At 38.6% G+C, this 11483-nt stretch overlaps 2 protein-coding genes across 2 annotated transcripts; one reads left to right on the top strand and one right to left on the bottom strand.

The window, feature by feature from the left end:
• The first annotated feature begins 5799 nt into the window (after window positions 1-5799).
• LOC108068950 (uncharacterized) lies at window positions 5800-9032 on the top strand. The gene is made up of 3 exons (XM_017158837.3): window positions 5800-6232; window positions 7712-7979; window positions 8040-9032. The coding sequence occupies exons 2-3, from the start codon at window positions 7842-7844 to the stop codon at window positions 8610-8612; spliced, it is 711 nt and encodes a 236-aa protein (XP_017014326.3). The 5' UTR covers window positions 5800-6232; window positions 7712-7841; the 3' UTR covers window positions 8613-9032.
• A 1463-nt stretch (window positions 9033-10495) lies between these two features.
• Window positions 10496-11460, bottom strand: hng2 (hinge2). The gene is made up of 2 exons (XM_017158825.3): window positions 11244-11460; window positions 10496-11190 (listed from the first exon to the last, which is right to left on the bottom strand). The coding sequence occupies exons 1-2, from the start codon at window positions 11455-11457 to the stop codon at window positions 10643-10645; spliced, it is 762 nt and encodes a 253-aa protein (XP_017014314.2). The 5' UTR covers window positions 11458-11460; the 3' UTR covers window positions 10496-10642.
• Between the last annotated feature and the right edge of the window lie 23 nt (window positions 11461-11483).

Here is an 11483-nt window from a genome sequence, read left to right as displayed (position 1 = left end):
AAACAAAAAAGATGCAAAATTCCCCGCTATATAGCTATAGAACAACCCCCCGCCCCCAATCTCCACCACTGTCAACTTCAATGCGCAAACTTTATAGAGAAGGCCAATCGACAAACTGCAACCAGTACAACAACCAATGGAAGCCTGGCTAAAATACACGAAGAAACCAAATGGGAAGCAGAGGACAAAGGAGAAGAGTCGAAGAAAGAAGAGGAAGGAGAACTTTATATGTCTAACAACGGATACTTCACAACTGAACATTGTTTTAAACGTGATACGCAAATAGACTTGAAAATTAATTAATAAGTAAAATTATAAATATAATAATATTTATGAGTAATTCAAAAATGGACGCTAGAAGCGCAACATAACGTACAGTTTATGTTTATCCCCCGAAAAGCGGACAAAATGTGCAACGTACCTTAAATGTTGATAAAGAGTAAATGCGGAGGGCAGCAGAAGCAAACAGAGTATATTCAAGAGACACGATAATACCTATAAACTAATAATAATAATACAACAACTACTATAAATCGTATACCCACCAAATCACAAAGACTAATTCAAAAACAAAAACTCAACGACAACAACTCAACGCAGCCGCCGCAGCAGAGCAGCAGCAGAGCCGCAGCGCAAAATGCATTCAACTTGCCTAAAATGAAAGCAACATCTATAACTCTCCTCTACCTTAAGATATATTGATCCACTATTGTATTGTAATTTTGACCTACCTAGATACTTCCATTACTTTTAGTTTTACGTCGCGCGAGTGAAGCAATTGCCCAAAAATACTGAGCTACATATGCGAACATGTGTAATTATTCTTAATCTGTAACTGCGAAATGGCTTTAAAAAATTCTAATTTAAACATTCTTGAATTGTACATAGAAGGGAACAACGCTAAAATGTTCAAATAAAATTTTCTAAAAAACGATAAATCGATAAACAATAAGAATAAGATCGATCAGCACTTGTAAATGTGGTAGCGCGCAATCGGCGCAAGCAAGATTTTATTTATTCCAAAATATGTTTGATCTTGCGCCAAGCGGAAACAATTGTGAAAACAACTAAAAACTATATAAGTTGCAATCCCCGAAGCGAAGGCTTTACGAGAGGAAAAGATATAGATATCGCGAGATGAGGATGAAGAAATGAAACTACTTTATGTAAACTATTCGTTGATGCTCAATACTGAAACACTTGAACCCAGTACCTTATTTTCATTATTAGCATTACTTATTAATTGTTAACATTAATATGTATGTAAATTATTTAAGTAACCACCCCCTCCCACACTTCCCGATCCCCGAAAACCAATCCAAAGTTATTTGTATTTTGCGTAGAAAGAGGCAGCGCAGCGTGAGTTTTGTTATGTGTTTTTGCCAAGTGAATTGGCCCCGAAGTGATAAGCCAAAAACAAAAAGAACCCCAAAACGTAATTGATAGTTGAAAACCCCAGAAATAAGAACACACTTGAGTTTTGTTTACGCATATTGTTTAACTTCCTGAAACAGCTAAATTATGAAGAAAGAACGAGAGAGAGAGATGAAACTATAACAAAACACTCGATGATAGTTTTAAAAATGTTGAAAAGCCAAAAAAGTCAAGTACTGTTTAGGTTTACTGAGCAAGTTGTCATATATTGGTAGCTTTAAAGCTTGTATCTTCAAGTTACACTACAAGTACACCCCATACATACACCCACTACTTAGAGTATTGAACCGAGCGAAGGTCCCTCGAGCAGTGCTCGGGAAGTCCCCAGCTCACCCCCATTTCCCCCCGCCCCATACAAAGTACACACCCCACAGAAGAACTCTAAACTTGTCGCGCAGAATTTTGCATTTTTTTTAAGTGTAAGCTAAACGTTTGTTACTTACTGGACGTCAATTTAAGCAGAGAACAGCTTAGATTTCATTGAAGCAGGATAGATAAGATTTAAAAGAGAAAACCATTTAAAACAGACCAAAACAGGGCCAAGATCCCAACACTCTGCCTCGGGCTGTGGGCACAAACGTTACGGAACGCCGACTTTTTCAACACCAATCAGTACAAATTAATTTCCATTTCAAAGTTCGGAGCCCGAAACAAGATCGCGGAGCTCTCCATGCGAGTCCAAGGCGTTTGTGCCCCCATCCAAGGCAACTGCGGAACGGCCCCTGAAAAGAAATTAAAATTCATTTTTATTTAAATTTAAAGCGTAACGACGACGATTCGACCAAGTTCGAATATTAATTTTAACCTCTTTATTTAAGCCGAAACATGATTCGTCGTTCTAAAAACAATGAAAAAGAAAGCAACCAAGCACTATGTATTTTTTTAATTTCTCCATTGATCTAATTTACAATTTAATTTGCAATTTTTTGTGATACTTTGCTATATTTTTAAACCTGGTATATATACAAATTAAAAACAAATACAACTGAAGAGAAAATGTTTAATTAATTACCCACACAATTACCTTAAATGGACCATGAAGATGAATGCGAAAATGAAGAGCACACTCGCCATTCAATATTGTAATTATAGAAACGATTGTGAATAAAAATCTGAGAAAAATTTTCAAGCAATATTGGAATTGTGTAAATCCAAGTCAAATTTTTAACATTTGAGAAAAAAAACGAAAGAAAACCCTACAAAACCAACCAACCAACAAGAAAACAATAGAAAAAACAAATAAACAATTGTACACGGCTTTCGTAAAGTAATTTATTAAAGCTTTGTATAATTAACAAAAAAAAACCTCAAATTTGTGTTTTTATTTGCGTTATCACGTACAATTTTTCGTTGGCCATTTTATTTTCAGAGCTAATCGGCAAATCCCCTAGATTATAGACCCCTCCACATTCCAGAAGAGACGAACAACATGTGCTCCGAAAAATTCCACTACCGAGGTTCTCACATGTTTTAGTTTGCGGCACGATCTCTAAGCGAGAAATGAAAACAGAACCAGAACCAGACAAAAAAAAAAAAAACAAAAAGCGCTGAACTAGGCGATCGAAACAAAGGCAATGTGCATATACTATATGCATATAAATATATAAATGCAGCTGCATTTCACAAACACCCAGATATATAGCGACATACGAATTAAAATAAAACGATAAGCAACTTTACAGAACCGAAGGGGTGAAATACCCTGGCGGGCATATACAGAAATCTTTCCAATTCCGTTTCACTGTGAATAACTATCCTGATTGTTCCTATGTTAGTTCTGCATAGAAGCCTAAATATTTGTGTAATAATAATCGGATTGGCAAATCCATAAGAAATAAGTGCGAATTGTCATTGTGAGTTGAAGAAATTTATATGAGCAACATTTAAGCATTTTATAGATTCTTACACAGCAGATTCTAGTCAGCATGATAACAATAAATGTTTAAAGGTTTTATTACACCACTACACAAAATAGATACATGAATGTATAAGAAAAAGATATTTGTTGATATGAGACCGTTAAGATCTTAGCAAGAGAGCTCAGCAAGCATCAAAGTCAAGTTAAAACTTAAAAAAACCCAACAATTGCCTAACGATCAAACAATCAATGTGTAAACCCCCTCCAAAAAAGTACCCCAGCCAGTCATAAAATCCCCAAATCCCATTCCCACCCCATCCACTTCCCCAAATCCCCTAAAAAGTGTACAAAGAGATAAAGATATTTTCAATGGAACCCCCCACGAGATCCAGATTCAGTCTAACTTCTCCATCTCGAAAATCCAAATATCCAAATATACAGTTCGATTTTTTCATCAAAGCTTTTATATTCACTTGCTTGATTTCATTTTTGATAAAAATCTAGTTCTTTTATGAGATTTCCCATGTACATTAATTTATTCGTACAGTCACAAAGTGTTTCCAAAATATAATTTCCGATTAAGAAAAAAATGAGTCAAGGCAAACACTTTTTAAGTTTTATTGTGTGTCAACGGCGATACGGAATGAATTTCCATTACTAAACAAATTAGTTAAAAATGTTGATAGCGCAAGCATTTGGAAACCTATTTGAAGAAATTACTTTAAATTGTAAATGGAGCAATGGAAATGACTAAATTTGGATTGGTTGGATTTTTGGATAATTCGAGTTGGGAAAGAAGTTAGTGGCCGTGTCTTCAATGGAACCCCCCCAAAAATTGTGGATCCCAGAAGGAGGACAGTGGAGAGAGCGGTTTGGATCAGTTTAGTGCAAAGGTAAGTGGGCAAAACACGAACATGACTCACTGGCAGTTTAAACTAGTATTATCTAGGTGGATTTCTCTAGAGGTTGCTCGAAGAAAAAACAGACGCCAAACTGCGAGTGGTGAACGTGCTCCGAATCACCTCATCTCGCACCTCCCGCCTTACAGAGAAACAAATGTATTGTAACTTGATAAAGTATTTGAATCAATTTCCTAAAAAATATGTGTGTAAATTGTATATATTTTTAAAGGCCTCCGTTTAGATCATTTGAACCCCGAAACCGATTTGATTTTAATATGAATCATCTAACCCATTGTTTATTTTTGTTTCTCTGTATTTAATGTTTCTGTTTTTTACCTCGCCTCTTTGGGATTTCTTTATAAACGATGTCGCAAAAGAAAACTGGATTTACAGACAACACACAAAGTTGGCAATGGGCTTCGGTTTTGAATTCGGTGTCGTTGTTTACCGCTTCGCTACTCCTCAAGTACATATGTACGTACTCAAATATATATGTACCTTCGTATCTCCGATCGAACTGAAAAAAACGTCCAAAGAATACAAGACAATAACTGTACGGGTTGTCCATATTTGAGCATTGAAAGCGTTTTCCCCTGTTGATTTCGTTTTATGCTGAGACCCGCACTCTTTAATTTTTCTGTTATGTTTTCAACGATTTCAGGCCACCCCCGAGAAATATATATATGTACATCTGTACATACATTTTATATATCACAGTGGATGGTCGTCCATTTAGTGACGAATCGCACTTAGATTGTAGAGACTTTACTAACGACAAGGGAATTATGTACTTTTATATTTTTTATGTTATTTTTCTTATTTTTTTTCGATAATAATGGCGTTTGCCATTATTTTTCCCCCAAGAAGAGGTGTTTACGTTTAATATTCCCATATAGGCATGGGTGTCCGTATGTCTACACTCAAACTTAAGGCAAATCAAAAGCGTAAACAATTTTGTTTTTATTTCGCGTTCGGCTGCTACTCTTTTATTTTTATGGCGCTCTGCCTTAGCTAATTGCCAACGATAAATGGCGACGACGATAGTGGATTTCAGAGGGGTCGAGAGGTAAAGGGGTTATCTCGCCTCTCGCTCTCACGTCCGTTTAAATTTGCGATTGCGAGAGTTTCCATTGTTGTTGAAAAAGCAAAAAACAAAATAAAAAAAAAAAAAAAACACAGAGCTAAAGAAAAAACCTCTATAAATCATTTGAAAACGTGACTTTATGAAGACTTTTTATACCCCTTGACTGGCATTTAAGCATAATTTGTTCAAGTCGAAAATCTTGTTTAAATTACAATTTACAGTGGAACTCTGCGAACTTGATTCTCTTTAATAGTTTTATTGGAATTAATAGTTTCTTGAAACGACAAAGAAGTTTCAGCTGAATTTCAGTGTTTATTCTTCAATTGCAGTGAGTTTCAATTTAAATTGAGTAATTTCTTTGTACCAATAATTCAAATAAATAGGTGGTTGAGTTTTGAATTACCTTTCTTCTTTATCTTAATGCTAAGAAAGGTAAAAATTCATGGGATCTAAGAAAAAAATGGTGTTAAATCAATTAATATGGTTTTAAAGACACAAGATTTTGGAAATATAAACCCTGACTACCCTGTCTTGGCAAACGGGCTATGTAGGGTATCCAAACGAGACGGGCAAAACAAAAAGTTGCGTGCACTGGTCTCGAACTGGGCCTGGTAGATGTATCTATATCTACGCAATTGGTATCTGTAAGATACACACACAGCCGGAACGCTCACGTTGGGCCGCCACACGCGCTGTGTGCGGAGCGGGATGGAGATACTCGAAGAACGAGATGGACGGCATTCGTATTTACAAGTTTTGTGCGTTGGTCTCTGACGACCCCTTGGCCCCCTACCACCCCCTTGTCCAATCACCAATCCACAATCCCCATCCCCTTGTGTTTTTGTACACCCATATGTGCATATGCGTGCAAAGTACGCAAATGCTGAAGAAAAATAAAAAGAATCCTAAATATAAAAATAAGTTGAACACACAAAAGAAAATTATTTATTTCTAGTGAGTATATTAGTGAAAAACAAATATGTAATGCTGTTTACGATCTATACGAATGGGAAATTTGGATCAGCCTTATTTGTTCGCTTATCGTAACTTTATTCTTATGTTATAAATATTTTTTCCTGTGTACAAATTGTGAATATGTTATGGGCAATCATGTGAGTGTGTGTCAACGGTTATTTTATTTTATTTTCTTCTTCTTTTCTGTTTTTGTTTTTTTTTTTTCAGGCAATGGAATAATTTCATTTTGCTGCGCAATTTCTACTATTGATTCCCACATACTCGCATTTGTTTTATGCTTTTCCTTAGCTGCCCCTATCGCCATGGCTTCCATGAACTGCCCTGCTTTGCTTTGATACCATTTTCTAAATTAAGGCATACATTCGCACAAACAAACATCCGTCTATAATATATGTACGAGCCCCGATAGCATTCGCACCTTATCGCTATAGTGGTTCTGTGTACAATTATTGCACGCGTAAACACAAAATAGCGATATGAATGGTTGTTGTTACCTCAGACGGATGATAAGCGAACCAATCGAGCAGATGTTAACCCTTGAGAGAGTCGGAAATTCAACCAAAATTCGGCTCGTAACGGAAATGGCTTTGTGAAATGAGCTCCCAAAAAAAGGTGGATGATTCACGGACCCGATATAACCATGCGGGTTATGGCGTTACCCCTTCCACGTCGAAACTTTTATATCACATTTATTAAGTTTACAGTGGCATTCATGTGGCCGCTCCACGTGGGAACCAATTTGGTAATATGGCAATCGTATTTCCACTTCTTCGGTTATAAATATTTAATATATATAGTACATTGCGAGAGAAACGACCATCCCATACACGTGGGAACTTTTTTCTGGTTGGGAGCGTCCTTATCGCAAATTAATATTAATAGTGTTCTGATCCCAACCACTCACACTGATATTTTATTTCGATACTCATAAAGGGAATTATCTTTATAGTTCTACGAATATGGCCTTCCACGTGTGTATCAGTTTTTGTTCGTGATAACAACTTTTCGATACAGAGTAAAATTACCACTGCACTAGCTAATTAATATTAATAGCGCTTATATTTATTCAAACTGGTCTAGACCGAAGAATATTGATGAAGTTGCATAAATCAATTTTATATTTAGTTGAGCGTAAATAAATTCGAAATACGTGAGAGTCTGTTTCCAAATGGGATTTGAAGACTATATTTAAGGCATTCCACACAGTAGATACCCAAAAATGTTCGAATTCTATTGAAACTAAAATTATAAAGGGTTCTTTTTCAATATTAAATATTATATTTATTGGTATTGCATTCTCACAATGTTTTTCGCTAAGTTCAAAGAACCCAATAGTTTTCAGAAAGGTCATATTATATACGACCCTCCGGACAAACTGAAATTTTTGCTATTCCAAGCACCTTGAAATGGCTTTAAGTTGGCAATCGCTCACCTCACTGTACTCACTTTTCATCTCAGCGACCACGTGACTTGCGCTTTGTCTGGCAATGGAAAACGCTCCCCTGGCTAATAGTAGAAAACTCACTGAATGGATCTCTTATCGGTCAAGTGGTGGCGATGTGATAACCCCGCGGTTTGATAGGCCCCGATGCCGAGCTTGGATTGTCCGAAGTGGTGTGATCGCGGGATCTCGACTTGGCATCAGTCAAACATTTCCCAGTTACCCGGCAAGATGTGGTTCTCTACGAGTATTTTGATTGTCCTAGGAGCACTGACTTTGGTCCAGGCATGTTTTTTGGGAATACATTTTTCCGGATTATTGTTAACTAATTTTTGATCCCTTTAGGGTAACATGCGGTTCCACTTCTCCCTGGATTTCCATGTGAAGCAGCCACCCAACGCGACTGACACCCTCGACAAGACCATTGTTGTGGAGAACAATCAGATCTCCATGGTGGACAACGAGGGGACTACGACTACAAAAGCTCCGATGGCCCAGTGGACGGATCAGGATCGATATAATCAGGAAACCCTGCAGAAAGTGATCGATACCCGGAGATCGGTGCAGCAGCTAAATGCGGAGCTATCGCCATTGGCCGGCAGGAGTACCGATTTGGCCAGGAGAATCAAACTCAGTCTGCGCTATATCAACGAAGTGGATGCCGCTCTTGAAGATTTGACCAACTTTGGTCAGCTGGTGGAGCTGCTCAGAAAGTTCGTCGCTTTAGTAGATAGCCTCAGGGATCCGAACAATCTCGGTGGCATCCGCAGCCTGGAGTACGTACTCCTTAAGTTGGCCCTCGAGAAGTACGATCTTCCCAATAAGCGACAGGAGATCGGTGAATACTTGGAACAGGCGGAGAGTGCTTGGCGGAGATATCAACAGACGCAGGTGGTTCTCCTGGACAACTCCACCTGAGCCGAGCTCATTTGCGTAGGGTTCTAGACCCACAGACCTTGCTAGGAATATATAGTTTTAGGATAGGACAGGACAAAGACCAGCATCATTGGACGAGACAATCGCTGCCAGCATCATCTACTAGGGCGGCACGACCCTTGAAGGGAATAAAAGCCATCGAAGGGACTTCCTGTCTATTATTCGGTTTCACTGTAATGCCCTGAATTGCTACAGGTACACGAGGGGATACAATATTCCAGGGGTAGCAGAGCTAAATCTCCTTCGGTGCTCGGTTTCGTTAAGGCTGAAAAATACGTTACACACGCTGGGAGTCCCTCAGTACACTGTGGAAATTAAATAGTTTTTTAAACCAATAAAAATATAAGCAATCTTAATAAATAAATATTTTAACAATTTTAATAAGGAATACTTAAAAAATAAAATTGTTTAAATTCTTTCAATTCGTGAATTTCTAAAAAATTATAAACAAAATTCTTTATCTTCAAAAAGTCGCTTGCAATTATATTGGTGAATCTATTAATCACTTTTTTCTTATCAAAATACTAATCAATAGTTAATTGATAGTCTTAGCATAATCATTAAGTAACCTATCAAGCAAAAATTGGTTTGTTAAAAGTTCTTATTAACGTAGAAATATTTTAGATAGCAGCAATTCGTGTTCCACAAAACATTAACTATTTAAGAAAAAAGAAAAAAAATTATTTCTAAAATTCTGGGCTTCGGTTTAGTTTTGTTTAGAGTGTACATATTTCCATTCAGCAGATGCAGGTAGTCGGATCCGAGGCTCTAAGGGAGCATTTAATAGCGAACAACAGCTGCCAGAGCCGTTGCTAATGGGTGAAGTGAAGTGGAGGGTAGGGTAGGGTCCCGATCGCAGACTGAAATTTCCGAAACCCGAAACAACCACTACCAAAAACCATATGCAGTTAAGTGGGAAATGGAATGGGATGGGGGACTGGGACTCCGAGGAGAACGGCATTATCAAGTCGGTACGAGTAACATTTGTCGTGTGGAGTCTAGAGTATGGGGGCGGGTTTTCGGGGTAACGATTTTATACCCCCCATAGGAGGCAGTCCTGGAACTTCCAACAGCGGGGAACGCTTGAAAGACGACACCGAATCCAAATCTCTGGGCTACCCTTACGGCTTCCTTAACGGTTTTCAGCGATTTCTTTTTTAGGGGTGTCGTCTGAAGTGTCGACTTATAAATACACTCGTAAATACATAAATGTGCCTTTGTGTTGAGCAAAAACCATGAAGAAATCTCTATACATAATGGAAACTCGATTGGCATAAGAGGGACAAGCTGTATGAATACAGGTTTAAGCTCTTTTTTATCAACATCAGCCGAAACTGGTCGAACCGCTTCGGAACACAGGCCATCCGATGGCTTATGTATCTTTTTGACAGTTTATGTTTGTACTATAATTTCGCTGCAGGCGATAAATATGTATTGAGGCAGCATCCGGGCCAAGGAAGGGATTAGTCGGAGGTAGGAGAATGAATGAACTTGAATTTCTCTATAAAAACTTGTTCTAAAATAAAAAATAGGTACCTAATAAGTTTTAAGTAATAACTAAAGCCCAAATAAAATGTATGTTCAATTTAAGGACCAGCGTTAACTTGTTCAGAAAATGTTTTTTAATGATAACATTTTATTGCCTCTTTTGAATACAAAAAGGCACTCTATAGCTTATATTTAAGATTTAACCAAGATTATTTGTAAATCACATCGAATACAAGTTAAAATATGAACTGAAAATAAAGAAAGAACGTTTACTTATTTCAGATATTTAGGAAAAGTGTTAGCTAAATCATTCGTTATGTTAAGGGCCATGCAAATTTCCAGTTTGCATTTAAAGAAAGCAAATACAACACAGTGTTTAAATTTTGCGCCCTTGGCTGTGAACGATTTACGATAACGATAAGTTTTCCTCCTACTTGCTAGCTGTTAACTACATCCTCTGTTAATGTAAATGTAAAGCGAAAAACATGATTTAACTTCTATAGTTATTAACTATAACTTATTATTCAGTTTGGCTTAAAATTGCGAAGTATTTTCAGGACCTCGATCTGAAAGTCGAGCTTGCGATCGGCGCACATCCGCTGCATGTGCGGCTTGATGGTGTCGAAGAAGGCCTGGTCGGGATCAGCGGTTGTGGAGGCGGTGTTTGTACTGCAAGGTGGATCTGCGGGAAACTGAGGAAGCGGCACGATCACAGGTGGCGCAGGATCATCGCTTGTGTAGGTCAGGTCCTCCAGAACGGATTGCAGGTTGTCCGCAAGGTCTGCGGTGTTGCTAACGGCTTCTAAACTCGTTTCCTGGCCAGAGTTCCTCCTTCGGGGAGTCTTTGCGGATCTCTGAGTGGGCGGCGGGCGTTTTCGCTTGGCCTGGGGCTTGGGCTCCTCCTTCAAAGGTTCCTCTTCGTCCTCCGACTCGGCTTTTACGTCCAGCAGAAAGCTGAGCTCCTTCTCGTAGATGTAAGATGCCCTGGCCACCTCCTCGCCACTTTGCCGCAGCCGGTTGACCCGCAAGTAGCTGTCCCTCGTGTTTTTCCAGCGCTTAAGCAGGGTTTTCACTGCGAATGGGAGGTAAACTTGTAGAGAGATTTATAGGAAGAGCACAACCCACCTATTTCCTGCTTCTCCGGCTCGCTGGACGCCTCGAAGTTGGAGCACAGCTCCTGGCCAATTTGCTGCCAGGCCTGATCTCTCAGCTCCCGGTTGTGGAAGTTCGGGTGCCTCCGTTCCCAGATAATCGTTCGCTTGTGCACCGCGTCAATGAACTCGTACATCGAGTAACGCAGATTGCTGCCCGCCGATCGGAGGACCTTGTGATTGCCCATTATTTATTGTTTATTTACGGGACGGA

The sequence above is a fragment of the Drosophila takahashii genome, chromosome 3R, assembly GCF_030179915.1.
Source record: "Drosophila takahashii strain IR98-3 E-12201 chromosome 3R, DtakHiC1v2, whole genome shotgun sequence".
NCBI classification, from domain to species: Eukaryota; Metazoa; Arthropoda; class Insecta; order Diptera; family Drosophilidae; genus Drosophila; species Drosophila takahashii.
This window is presented reverse-complemented; position numbering and strand designations above follow the sequence as displayed.